A 15,196-nucleotide genomic window follows, 5' to 3' on the forward strand; every position below is an offset into this window, starting at 1 on the left:
TGAAATATTTGGTCTAGTTATGGATTTTTAGAATAAACTCAGTTGTTTAAAAATGAGAGAATTTAGCATTTAAAATACTACTGCTAACACTTCTGTTTTTGCTGGCTTTATTGCTTTAACCTTTCTTAAATATAATTCTTCATGTCTTTATTAAGGAGATATTATACATTTATCACAGAAAATTCAGACTCAGAAAAGCAACTTTATCATTTATAATTCCATTATATGATACTAACATTTTGAAGTCTACTCTTTGGGGCTCCTTTACCTGCATAATAGCTACTCCTATTTAGATGGACAGTATTTACATAATGTAAATAATAACCTCCTCCTTCTATTCTCTGAAATTTTAGAGCATCATTTGTAATTTTCTATAGGATGGAAAGGAGAATTAAAGTAAAAGCAAAATAGTCAACAGAATAAATAAAATAGATGTTTTAGAATATAACCTTGCAGAAATGTTTTTTTTTTATTATTGACAGAACTAATTGATCTTTTACTTATACCTGTTTTATTCTTTGCAAAATGTCATATACTTGGCTACCCAGTTTTTAAACCCCAAATATTTTAGATGTAGCAAATTTGAAGTGTGCGAGATAGAGTGAGTGTTTTAGGTATCCATACTGAAGACAGTCAGATAAAAGCAGGAAAGAACACAATCACATGGAGACTGGCTTAAGTACACAAAACGGAGAGCAGTAGGAGGCCCGTGATGGACACAAGTGGAGCTATGGATCTATTGCTCCTGAAGTCCTGGTTTTTCAGCCACTCTAGTAAAAATCATAAGAACTTTTGAGGGAAAACAAATTGGAGAATTCTCTGAGCAAAATAGGAATCCAGGTAAAGAAAAATAAAAAGTTCTAAATTTCTAGTTACTGGAAATCTCTGACTCTAGAATGATCTGTTTTCCAGAAACTACTGCTGAAGCATGATAGTTAGAATATTGACTTTTGCACTGAGAAGTAGTTCTCTACAAATGACTCATTAAAGACCTGACAGGAAGATGTGTGACTCAAGAGTAAAATCTGTAATTATAATATTGCCCTTTATCATGTGGTTATTGAAGATAAATAGTAACCTACATGAAAGATTCCTATAGAGAAAAAGAGGAAGTGTGGGTAATTATTAGGGCGGAGTCAGGATTCTGCAGAGAGGTCCATATTCAAACATGAAGGGACTTGAATAGAATCCATGGAACTAATTTTCTGATTGTCTCCGAATCATCTTTGACCTGAGCCAACATTTCAGTGAAGTGCAAAGGGGGGTCCATACTCCATATAAACCAATCCTAAAGAAGAAATTTCTGGGCATCATTGTTTGGAATGACTGAGTGTTAGGCACAATGTTGAGGAAAAAAAATAGGTTAGATCTCTGAACTATATTATTTCATATGTAACTGGTAAATAATAACAGAAACAGAATTAGAAGTCTCTTTGATTAAAGAAAGCAGGGAGACTAGGATTGAAACTCTGATATTTTGCCCTATGTTCATCCTAAGCACATGTCATTTGTGTTGACATGTCAGTTAAAATTCTTACAGGCCCTTCTCATGATAATCCTCTACAGGAAGGGAGCCACACCCCTGCCACAGCTAATGAGATAGTAGGTGACTTCATTTATTCCTTGTTGAAAATGAGTTGAACAACTTTTCATTCACTAAAATTACCATAATTTAAAGAAAAATTACCTTTAAGGCTGTTTTGAACTCCTAAAGCTATATCGAGAGCATTAAAGGGCAGAACTGGTTCGTTGGCAATTTGCAAAATCACTTCTCCTGAGAGCTGAAATGAAAAAAGAAAAAAAAAAATTACTAGCATTTGGTAATTAAGAGGTTTTTTTTATTATTATTATTTCATGTACTTTTATATATCTGGAGTAGTAAAAACACAGAAGGGAAAGATAAAATTTTATAAAATCTCTTTTTCTTTAATCCCCTTTTAATTTTATTATTTTAAAGAAAAAAAGGCCTTTTTTCATGTCACAGAATAGTGTAAACATAGCATCTTGTTCCTTTTTTTTTGAGCTAAACTATTATAAAGTTTCTTCTCTAGTTGGAGTTAAAACCAGGTTTAAAATAGTTCCTTATACAATAGTCCAGAATACTATCATACAAACAGTAGAGAGGAACATCTGCTTATCAGACTAATTAAAACTCCAGACAAAATTACTGCTCAATTTAGTTCATTTAAAATATAATTCAATATAAAGTATTCCTTTAATGTTTTAGGGACTATTTTCCTTAATGCTTTGCTCTTCCTAATCATGTTTCCAAAATTTGTCAGAACTAATACTATTTACATATTTTTCAGATCAGCATTTAAATTATAAAAATAAATAAAATTTCAAATGACATTTCCAAACCTCATACCTGGAATTTTCTCACATGAGTATCCAATACCCCATGTGAACCTGTATTTGAAAACCAACATATGCACCACAGCTGAACTAGCATCTGTTTGATAGACTCAACAAGTCATATATGCTCATACACATCTCGAAGGACCATAAGGCTGGCAGCAAATGTCATTGTTCTCTCTCCCTCTCTCTCATAACTGATATTTAATATTTACCTGGGCTTAAGACATGTCCCTATATCTCTTATGATTCTGAACCCAGCACCCAGGGAAATGACTGTGCTGACATTATCAACACACTGAGATGTGGGTAGTGAATGAAAACATTGCCTCCTGAACTACACAGGGAAATCCGCGCGCTAACTTGAGATGGTATGGAACACATAAAAGACATAAACTTACAAGGAAGGTACAATTTTAAATATTCAAATCTATATATTCAACCAGGATCAAATTCCATTTAACATTTAAAGTTATATTTCCCAATTGTAAAATTCATATAATGATAAAAACATAATTCAATTTGATTTTCTTCTATATGGCTGGAAAAATGCTTTTCCTAGAAACAAGGAAAAGAAAGAAGCACCTTTAATATGCCTTTATTCCTTGAGGTATTTTTTCCCCCAAATGGAGTAACCATTTCTTCCTCAATGCCTAAGGTGTCTTTGCAGAGTTTTCTCCCCAGCATAGTGATCACAAGTATTCTGGGAAACTGCCAGCTTGGATCATACTGTGCTACAGGCAAGGAGAATTGTCTGCAATAGGTTGATATGAATCCTCTTTCTGTTCCACCCACCCCATCTAAATCGTGTAAGGGACACTGATATTTGGAAATAAATTATTTGTAAAAAGGAATTTTTAAAGAAGATTAAGAAGCATTATGGTTTCCTTTTCCAATTTGCACCGGATAATAGAAACTACAGAACAGACAAGTTTTGTTTACACTTTTGGAATCTGAAAACCACACATTACAGAAGATTAAAATGAAAGAAGGTGGAGGAGGAGAAAGGCGACTTTGTGTGCTGTTAGAGAGACTTGTTTTGTTATTTTTTTTTTTTTTAAATTCAGTTGGCAGCTCCTGCAGCTGGAATTTAAGCCAGCCACCTTGCTATTTCTTTCAAAAAGAACCTGGCAATAAAAAGTGGTACTTCTAAGGCACCTGGCCCATAATAGAATGCTTAGACTAAATTAGCCTTATTTGCAGCTTCATAAGCAAGAGGGAAATTTGTATACCCCCATCACCATGTGAGAAGTGATGAGCCAAGCTGCGCATTTTCCTCACCTACTCTGGAATTCGATCTTTCTTGGACATACCAGGGCAACTGCCCCTTATATTTATGGAAGGCCCTATTCTTTTTCAGCTACTTTATACTTACTTATCTCCTTGCATTAACTGACAATCTTAAAGGCTGGTGTGGAACAATTAATATCATATGCTGAAAACATTGAGATTATTCTGAAAATGCATATTTAAAAAATAATGGCCAGGTGCAGAGGTGTATGCCTGCAATCCTAGCAACCCAGGAGGCTGAGGCAGGAGGACTGCAAGTTCAGGGCCATCTTCTACCACTCAGAGAGGCCCTAAGCAACTTAATGAGAACCTGTCTCAAAAAAAAATAAAAAATAAAAATGGCTGGGAATGGAGTTCAGTGGTAACCCTGAGTTCAATCCCAAGTACATCATCATCATCATTATCATCATCATCATCACCATTATAATAATGCGCAAGTATTTATAATCAAAAATTTTTGAGCACTTACTGGATATTAGATGATATTCAAAAGTTCAGAAGTTTTCAAACATCATTCTCTAATTCTCACAACAGTTCAGCAAGGCAAGTATCTTTATATTCATATTATAGAAAACAAAACTGAAGGTCACAAAGATTAGGTCACTTTCTCAAGTCACTCCCCAACTCTGACTGATTTGAAGGTCTATGCTGTTTCTTTTGCTGTAACATAAGGAGTATGGTAGGATCCAGCAAAAGTCCCTCAGCTGGTTATTTGTAAAGAACTACAACTACTATATTTCACCTCATAATCATTGCCACTATATAATTGTCACATGCTGTCTTTTCACCCAAAAATCGTTTTATAACCTTTGATTGTGTGATTGTTGCATGGTGTAATTCTGCACATCATGCTGCTTAAAAAGTAAACAGAGCTGCAAAGTATTCACCAGTGGCGCAAGGATGAGCATTTGTCTTCCCATTCACTGAAAGCAGGAAGCCAACAATTCTACTGGTTAGTAGATTTCTGCAAGCCCACTTCTGAGTTTATTCAGAGGCCTGTAGTATTAATGGTAAACACATCTTGTATGCCTGGTGCCAGGACAGCACATCACTTAATGAAACCAATGATAGAGAACGAAATCAACCACAGCAGTGCAGAATCTTCTAACATAGAAGAGGAAAGTTTCCAAGTCTATACATAACAACTTTGTAGTAAATCTTCTCAATTTGGCTATATAATCACAAATAAATAACAACTAATGTGTTAACTTCTCTTTTTTCCAGAGTGGAAAAATGTTCACTAATTTTCGACAAAAAGATGATATGTACTGATGTGGACTATTCAACTATTCAATTTTAATGGTTGTTCACAGGAATTCTATGCATCCTCACAACAAAGACAGGTTAGTAATAAAAATTTTGAAGTAGTACCAGCACAATTTTTTTCAAAAGCTTTACATAATTGTTGTCCCCCATTTTCTTGCAAAAAAAATTTGCATAAAATCTTCAACTCTTTCACAATGTGATGATGTAATACACTCTACCATGCTGTCATCCCTCAGAAAGGCCTTCACCAGGTGCCAGCACCTTGATTTTGGACTTGGGCTTTCAGAACTGTGAGTTGAATAAGCTTCTATTGTTCATAAATTACCCAGTCTGAAATGTTCTAATAACACAAAATGGACTAAGACACTGCAACATGTTTCATCAGCAAAGAGTTATTTAACATCAGTGAAATTCCATTTTCATAACTTTACATTGACAAAATCTGCCTCAAGACCCTTGTGTTCTTCCTTCCCTACACCACTTAGACCATTTTACCCCTGGTCAAAAGATAAAAGAAAACTGAATTGGAAAGAAAAAATTATCATACAAACAAAAAATATTTTAAAATTATAAAATAAATGAATGAATACCCACATGGCAAAGACATTCCTTTCTCACTAAATAGTATTTATGTCCCTAGAGTTCGTGGTCTTATTAATGTTGGGCAAGATCTGACTGACAAAGATTAAAAAGTATACATCGAGTCTTCTAGATTTTAAGAGTAATAGAGGAAAATTACAGTTATCACAATTACAGTTTTCTTTCTTCAACCTGATACAATTTTAGTTGTATTTAAAGGTTCTTAAGAGTATTTTAGGAAAGTTTTAAACAGGGAAAACTTCATTTTGTTGGGAAAATATTATATATACGTACACACATATGTACATACATTTCAGACTTTTTCTTAAATTAGTAAATAAGAATAATATCCTGTTTCATTTTTGCCTTATGAGATGATATTTACTTACTCTGACTTTGTCACAAATCTTTCTGTTACTTACTAGATCAGTCTGGAAGGGAAAAAAAGATCTTTTATTTCCTAAACTGAATATCTAGAAAATAGGGTCTATTTTTCCTCTTAATTTTTTGTAGCCCATTACTCATCATAGTGACTGTATTTGCAGTAATGCTTTGAATGGATTTTTAGCCAAAGCACAAACAATGCAGTTGGACATAAATAGATTCACTAAAGCAATAACAATACTTCTATAATGTAATTTCTCTTTAGTTGCAGGTCAGGAAATTCAGTGAACATTATGTGGTTTGTTCCATTTTTACAGATCCAGACTAAAGTAAGCAGAGTTCATATCTCATATATGAGCTGTAAGTTAAACTATCATTGTGGGATTGTTTTTACACCCTCAGTGAAATTTAAAATGCAACAGAGTTCTACTGTAGAAGTAGATGCTGTGAGATATTCATAACACCTATGTTACAGGTAACATGAGAGAGACATTGAAAGAGACCAGATCACTAGGGCATGGTGTGATATAACATGACAAGAAGTAGATGAATCATGAATCATCCTACTACTATGTATTGAGGGTTTTTTTGTGTGATCATTACTGTGCTGAGAGAGAGAGAAGAAAGTTAAAATTTAGTAAAGAGAGTCACAATTTCTATTCAACTGGAGAAAGAGTTTAGTAGTACAGAGTTAGAAACATGAATCTTTTGTTTCCTGCAAACTGCCATGTTTTTTTCTATTTTAAATACCATGTAATTAGACATCACATATGTGTTTTGGACCCAGGAAAGTAGAGGGTAACAGAGGATAGGTACTCCAGACTAGGGGAAGAGAATGAGAAAATCCCTAGGGGTAGAAAGAAGCACAGACTTTTCATACAAACCTGAAGAATCCTGTGCGACTGAAGCATAGTTCTTGATTGGTGGAAAGGGAACTGATGTTGGGGGCAGAGTCAGAAAACCTGAACCCCAACCAATGCATAGGGCCATTCAGTGATTCGTGATCTGCAGGGAGTTCTTTCTTTTCTCCTAAATTTCAGACCAGCAGCACTATCTGATAAATTATGATCTGGTAAGATTCTGCATGGCATGATATTTGTGGTGCGCGATGACCTTCAGGCTGTTACATTTGTCCTGAAGTGGACTGGTTCTGATTTGTAATTACTTTATACTAGAAAATCCCCAATTGACCAGCAAATGCCTTGTAGACAACAAAAATCAGGGCAGACTATGAGGCAAGGGGACCGGGGGTATCTCCCTGAAGATGAGGCCTCCCAATTCTCATGATCCTTCTCCAAAGCTGAAGTATCAATCCAAGAGAGGTAGTAAAGATAAACTTTTGACACACCCAATGTATTTTCCCAGAAAAAGAAAAAATTATATAGTGTTACACAAAATTACTGCACAAAAATCTCCTAGTGCACCATGTTAGTGCACTCCTAACATGGCTAAAGTTCAGCTATAACCCTTTCATTAGCTCTCATCTGCAATGTTCCATAAACTCCCTAATTGATCTAAAATTCTACATCTAACCAAGTCTTCATAGTATAGCCACAATTATATATTCAAAATATATTTTGTGTGCTCTCCCCTAAAAAATAGTCATGTTTATGCTACTTCCTTTCTGTTGCTTGTCCTTGACAGGAGAACTGATGGTATCCCATATTCAACTCCAATGCCCATGATTTGACAAGTTTACTTAAACCAAAATTATTTGAAATTTAAACTGTCTTAGAAAATCAAGGACTTACATAATCCTGACAAGTACCAAAGTGGGTACTTCTCATAAAACTCACATCACAGAGTTTTATCTGCAAAATCCAAATCAGCCTGCTCCCTATCCTCAGTCCCAAGAAGAACAACCATGTAAGAGCTGCATTGGGAAGTGGAGACATTCAGGCACCTGGAAGATAGCTCCTATTGTTGCCAGTGGGTAATTCAAGGGCATCTTTCTGTAGAAGGGTTTTGATTGAGGTCTTATCGAAAACCATGCTTAGCCTGCTTACATTCATGAAGGACAACAATATGGGGAGAAAATAATAAGTTATTATGGAGGACCAAAGTTTTCAGAAAAAAATTGGTTCAAGATCCAATCCTTTCCTTAAGATTTTGAAAATAGTAGAATATTCTTGATGGACTGAGGTAGTCTTAAATGAAATTACCTGGTAGAAGAGAATTTCAAAGTCACTTTTAGGTCTACCACAGGGAAAGCACATGAGAAACTAAAGAACTGTGTTAACAAACAGCAGTAAATTTAGAATCCCAAGCTGTGGAACTTGCATAGCTCTGGATATCCCCGGAGGAGTAAGAGTTCTTTCCTCTCCAGTACCCTGAGGAGTTATTTCAGTCCCACTGTGCTGCCTACTCTTGCCAAGGGCTGAACAAGATTATTGGACACCTGGTTTAGGGCTGGCACCTCCTTTCACTGCAGATTTTCTGTAGTTGACAGATCATGCAGAAGCTCTCTGGACCCCTTAAGCTCAATGGGAAATAGATGGAGGTAGAGCAAATCAAGGAGATACAGAGGCTATGACTCCCCAGAAATTTGACTTCATTATGAAAGAGATGGGCCTTTAATGTGTCCCCTAAACTGTTAGAGACAATATTTCCTATAAACAGGCACTAGCACTTGTCAATTTCAAGGCTTCAATGAAAAAAATAACCCCTCGCTATTGAGAAACCAATGACCAAGCATACAAACTCTCAAATTCTAATCCTCCTTCCCATTCTCTACTCTTGCTAAAAAACGTGTCTCCTATATTCTGAGCCTAAACTCTGAACACAACCTGTAGATTACCATGAGTCTTAGTTTGGGTTCCCCCCAGAACAGACTTAAGACAATATTTGATTGTAAGTAGCTCACTTAGAGGTGAGGATAGTGGAATGAGAAAAGGTGAGAAAGAGAAGACAGTCAATGGAAGGCATCTTATCAAATCATGTAACACCCTGATGGCTGGAACTTAATCTTGCTGGGGAATACCCAACAGTCAGTATTAAATAGGTGTGTGAGAATTTTCTTATCCAAAAGGCAAGGGAGCTGGGTATTGATTGACTAACCCCCATCAGCTAGGAGAGGAGGGTTGCTCCAAGGAGATACTAAATCTTTAATCTTTCTGGATTATCCTCTGCACTGGCAACTTTCCATGGCTGTAGAAAGCCTCAGGATAAGAGACAAAGCTTGATATTGAGAACCCTTTTACTGAAATAGAATGCTCACTTTCTATTGTCAGACCACAAAAATATAATGGAGCTAATTTTTTTCACTTTTGAGATATCTTTCCTCTTTCAGGGATTGTCATCACTCATCTGTTATTAAATTGTGGCAGACAAAATATATTTACAGATTAACTTGGAAATAATTTACGGGTATTTTAATGACTTTTAAAAGTGTTATAGTTGTGTTTTGACTGTAGAATACAGTTGTTTTCTCTTCCAGTCATGCTGTTCCTAGAGAGGGACCCCAGTATGCTAGAATTTCTTAGTACATGAAAGAGAAGCTTCAAGATGACAATTTTTCTGTTTTTACTATGTCTTAGAGCATTTTTCCTGGAATGACTGACAATTAAAAGTTAAACATCTTCATTACATTTTGCTAATAACTAACTTCAACATGATATTAATAATGGTAATGGCCACTAATGTTGGTTGAGCTCTTTCCACAAGTCAGGCATTATTCTAAATTTTTGCATGAATTAATTAATTTAGTCCTTACAATATCTTTTTTTATATTTTGCAGATGAGAAAACAGAGGCATTGATCAGTTAACTAAATATCCAATGCCACTTAATCAGTACAGAGTAATTTTGAGATTTGAGCTTAAGCATTCTGGCTGTGGAATCTGAACTCTCAAACACAAGTTGGCATCTTTTTCTTTATTTTTCAATCTTTTTCCTAATTTTAACAACTCAGGAATACCAATGGCTACTAAGGCAATGTTTATCAAATCCGAACAAAGGATTCTAAAGATAAATTAACAACTAAAAACACCCATCAGTGATATTTATGAAGACCTGGACAAAAGGTCCTATCAGGATTATAAACTTTGATGTTTGTCATTGTTAATTTCCATATTTGTAGATTCTGCTTTCCTGTAACCCCCCCAAAATTGATATAAAGGTTAATAAAGTAATACAATTATCTAAGATGCCCTAAGTAAACACATTTTATTATAATAAATAGCATTTATTAAATACACATCAAATACTGCTAGCAGCAAGAAGGGTAACAAAAGAGGAAGGCAAGTTGGTATGCATATTGATTGGTGTGTATCTGTCTTAGTAGATTTTATCTTATTATCACTTCAAATCAATTCAACCTTAGGACTTTGAAAAAGGTACAGAGAAATAGTTCTAGAAACTAATGTGAATATCTACCAAATCGCTATTAGGAATCATTCATTAATCCATATTCATACTGCTCACAGGCATTTCCAATATTAATTAAATATTTATTGGGCATTAGCTATATGTCAGGAACTAAGTCAAGTCGCTGCGGGTTTTGAAGCATTTTTCATGAGATGAGATATTGACTATAATTATAAAATAATTAAATTCTACAGGGTGTTAGGAAAAGTTCTACAAGGGTCCTAACTCATCTGAGGGATCAGGAAGGACTTCCATGAGAAAATTCCTTCTGTCAGGAAGATACTATGCTAGGTTCTATATCATGTAGGAGAGGACTAGAAGCAGATTTGGTGCAAAGCACATCCTCTTAACATCGGTTTACATAGGCTGCTTAGTTAGATTTTATGTATCTTTACACAACAATAAGTTAAAAAATGAAAATTATTTGGTTGCATATCTAACATATATTTCTTGAAAATTTCTTGTATAGGAAAATTCATGCTCTGACAAGGGGAGATCTGGCTATCCTCACCCCACACACCCCCACTTGACTACCATCAACAGAAATCAAATTCTCTGTAGTAGCCATCACCATATTTGTGGTGTGGCAAATAGGCTAGAGGTTGTTAATTTTTAAAGAGTCATTGTGCATTTATTAAATCATGTGCTTGATAAATTATCCAAACCAATTAATCATAGGAAAATTAAGAGAGCTGACTTAGCAGAGTTCCTAATAATGCTAAAGCAACATACATCAAGTATACATAATGCAGCAAGACAGAAGGGGTCAATGATTTCCTACATACAGCTTACTTTCAGGAATTGTATTTTCAGACCATAATGCTGAGCATAATGCTGTGCAAAATAATATGGTTTTAAGAACTTAATAAAAATTAATAATTTTAATAAAAATTAATAAAACTGTGCTTTAATTAAAGATGAATATATAATTTGTTTATAACATCCAACCATTAAGCAAAGGACATTTTGGTAACAGTAGATTCAATCACACACAAAGGCAATTATTTAGTTAACTAATCAATATTATCATTTAGATATACATTGATAATATAATTATTTCCTTCTGTATGTCCTAGTTGAGACCAACTTCTGTCCTATTATAAATTGAGATACTGGGAAAAATTTATCTAAAAACAAAATATTCACATTGAAAAATAATGACTTTTTTTTATTATAGAAGCAATCAAAGCAATGGAGAGGGATGGAAAATATGTGAATGAAAAACAGATTGTTCTTTTGAACTTGCTGCTTCTATCCAGAGAGACATTAAATAATGGTCAAAATATATGTGACCCTTACTGGATGCAATTACATTGTTAATGCAGTTTCTTTTCTGGCTATAAACACAATAAATGTTGTTGCAGACTGCATCCTACAGAGTGAGACTTGACATTTTAAAAATAGTCAGAGAAACACAAGGGTTTTAGATCCTTTGATGTGCAATTGTATTCATGACAAGTTTCTTATAGCAACTTTCTCTGAACCAGAGGCTATTGTTGAGCTGAATAAAAAATATATGCATGTAAATTAGGAATTGCACAAAGCACAACTGTCAAACTCTAGAACTTCTATGGTTTCCTTTTTCTTCTCCACAAGTTGCTTGGTAACAGACAGGACTCTTAGGGCACCTTCCTTCACAAACATCCCCTGATGGTCCACAGAACAACACAGGACAACCTCTCAAGAACTGCTAAATCTTACTGTAGTTAACCAATTAACTTGTTATAGACTCCTGCAGTTTCCTTAGAACACTTCATCTTAGAGGTAGTTATCTCACTAAAATGCTAGACAGCACCTACCATTGAAGAATATTGGGTTAAACACTAAAATGTGAAGCTGTTCCAACAGTAAAGGGACTTATTGGTTGGAAACTATGATATTAGCAAAGAAAAACACAAAGAGCATAAAAATGGACCACAGGAAGAGTCAAATGACTAGGAACACTGTGGTTACTATGGACAGCAATGATCTGTGGACACTTCTTGGAGATTTTATTTTGTTGGACCTTAAAGAAAGGATAACACAGAGAAGGATGGGGAGAGTTGATGGCAGCACTCTCAGTAAGAGGAACAGGCAAGTGCAAATTCTGATTCCAACCACGGAGTAAGCGACGTGTGATGGAAGGGGGATTCTTTTATAGAAGAGAAGAAAAATAAAATTGGAGATGATAACTGTATTGTAAGATATCTCTTTCCTTGTCAACAAGCTCCTTGTAAAGGAGCAACATATTTCATTTATCTTGGTATTATCTGACTAATCAAAAATATTTTTTAAAAGATTTTTGAGATTACCAATAAATTAAGCTAGAAAAGGCTTAAAGTCATTCCATGAAACAGGCTAAAGGGAAAACCTAGGTGAACACAGAACTGTTTTTATGTCCTCCTGTTCCCATATTTTCATCATCACCAAAAATTATATTGTGTAAATGCAAGTTGATGAAAACACAATGGTCTTCAGTTTAGAATGTGTGGGTTCAGTCTTTGAGTCTAATTACAACATTCTCTTTGTGGTTTTAGCATGTGGTTGGTTATCAAGGGACACTGAGAGTATCAGGGGACTCAGTCTAATACCAAATATGTGAGTTTATCTAAAGAGCCCAGCAGTGGGACAATCTTCTGGAAACTGAAGTGACTCTTAACTGCCAGAACCCTGACAAACTCTGTTTCCACGGTGGCTTTCTCCTCAGACGTTTGTGTGATCTTGGCATTTTTCAGATGCACAGAGAAATTTGTCACATTAGATTATCCATTATTGTGTCATCTGCTCATTCTTTGCAATGAAACTAGCCCAATAGTTCAATAAAAAGTACATCTACTATTCTGCATATTCCAAAGAGGAGAGAGGAGATTAAGTGTCAATTAAAAATCTACTATGCACCAAGCCTGTCACTGGAATTGTGAACCCCTGATCTCATTTAATTCTACCAACAGAACTGCCAAATTATATTAAACAGTACCAGTAATAATTTAGTTTGGCTATGAAGGCTCTGGTAGGTTACAATAAAGAGTTTGGACCTTGTACTTAAGACTAGAATATGTTGGTGTGATTGTTGGACAATTTACATTAGAAAAGCTTGTGAAGTAATTTTTTGGAAATGCAAATTCCCAAGCATGATTCTCATGTACACACACAAAGTTCTAATTCAGTTGATTTGGATAAAGACGATGGAATTCACCATTTTAGAATAAACACCTCTGATGATTCTTATGCAAATGATCACACTTCCAAAAGCTGTAATAGAGACATAGCATCCAATGAAGGATGTTTGTGAGGAAACTTATATCAGATTCAAATATTTCAGAACATATTATAATGTCTTCAGACTTTATGTTGAAAGTCTTAAAATGTAAATAAAAATTAGGTCTCATAGTGGTTTGTGGAAAAGTACATATAATAAATTAGGCATAAGAAAACTTTCACAAACTCAAGAACAAAACAATAACAATTTCAAAAAGCTTATTAAATCATTCAGGTAATTTTTAAAATTGGAAAAAATTATTAAGTGGTAGAAATATAGGTTGCTACTTTTAAACATTACTTACTAGAAAATAGCACCAAAAGAGACTATATTTAGTAATACTCTTATTTTTTCCCTTTCATATATGATAAATTACTAATGATTTCTTATTATAAGGTGACAGCTTTCCTCTATTCATTCAACTTATTTAGAAGTTTGTGGACACATCCTAGGGTTGTGCTGTACTGAACCACCTCTTTAATTTAGGCAGATTAAGAAGTAGCTAGGTTTTATCCTATATCTGCATTAGGACATTCATGGAATAAATAAGGCAACTTTATTTTTCCTCAATTTATAATGAACAATTAATTGCAGAACAATACACCTGTGAGAAACATATCATTTAAATATATATTTATAAGGAACAAAACTAATTCCCAAAAGGTCAAATTTTGACATAAATTTATGGGATAGCAAATGATGAAAGAAATCTTGGCTGTCTGATCTTATCACCTCAATTTGCAGATAAAGAAATAGAGGTTGAAAATTGAGATGACTTTCTGAACATCATGCAACCGTTTACAGGCAAAACCAGAAGTGAGATTAAGGCCTTAAAGCTCTTTTTGTTGTTGTTGTTCTAATTAGTTATACATGAGAATAGAATGTACTTTGACACATCATATATAAATGAAGTATAACTTCTCATTTTCTGGTTGTACATGATGTAGAATCACTCTGGTAGTGTAGTAATATGTGCACTTAGGGTAATAATGTGTGATTCAATCTATTATCTCCTTTATCCCCATGCCCCCTCCCCCTCCATTCACTCTTCTCTCCCTAATCCAGAGTAACTCTATTCTTCCTGAGCTTCCACCCCCATATTGTGAATTAGCATTCACATATCAGAGAAAACATTCATCTTTTTGTTTCTTGGGATTGGCTTATTTCGCTTAGCATGATCTTCTCCAGTTTCATCCATTTTCCAGCAAATGCCATCATGTCATTTTTCTTTGAGGCTGAGTAATATTACATTGCACATATATAGCACATTTTATTTATCCATTCATCTGTTGAAGGACACCTAGTTGGTTCCATAATTTTTATGTAATGTTGGCAAGGATGTGGGAAAAAGATTCACTCATACATTGCTGGTGGGACTGTAAATTGGTGCAACAACTCTGAAAAGCAGTATAGAGATTCTTCAGAAAACTTGGAATGGAACCACCATTTGACCCAGCTATCCCACTCCTCAGTTTATACTCCATGTACTTAAAATTAGCATACTATGGTGACGCAGTCACATCAATGTTTATAGCAGCTGAACTCACAATAACCTTAAAGCTCTTAATGTATTGCTTTTACGCTCAATGAAGTATTGAAAGTAGCATCAAAATTGATTGGTGTATGTGTGTGTGTGTGTGTGTGTGTGTGTGTGATGAAAATATGAAAAACTTGGAAAGACACCATAAACACAGAAAGTACACAGATGAGAGTAGGCTCT

The 15,196-nt window shown here is 34.7% G+C and overlaps 1 protein-coding gene across 8 annotated transcripts in view; it reads right to left on the reverse strand.

Moving 5' to 3' along the window:
- The window catches only part of NAALADL2 (N-acetylated alpha-linked acidic dipeptidase like 2), a 1,337,824-nt gene that overhangs the window by 51,863 nt on the left and 1,270,765 nt on the right, over positions 1-15,196 (reverse strand). For all 8 annotated transcript variants that reach the window (XM_079155143.1, XM_079155140.1, XM_079155138.1 and 5 more), the window contains one exon: positions 1,688-1,781. In XM_079155143.1, the coding sequence (XP_079011269.1) occupies positions 1,688-1,781 (94 nt within the window). The remainder of the gene's footprint in view (positions 1-1,687; positions 1,782-15,196) is intronic.

The sequence above is a fragment of the Sciurus vulgaris genome, assembly GCF_902686455.1.
Source record: "Sciurus vulgaris genome assembly, chromosome: 10".
NCBI lineage: Eukaryota > Metazoa > Chordata > Mammalia > Rodentia > Sciuridae > Sciurus > Sciurus vulgaris.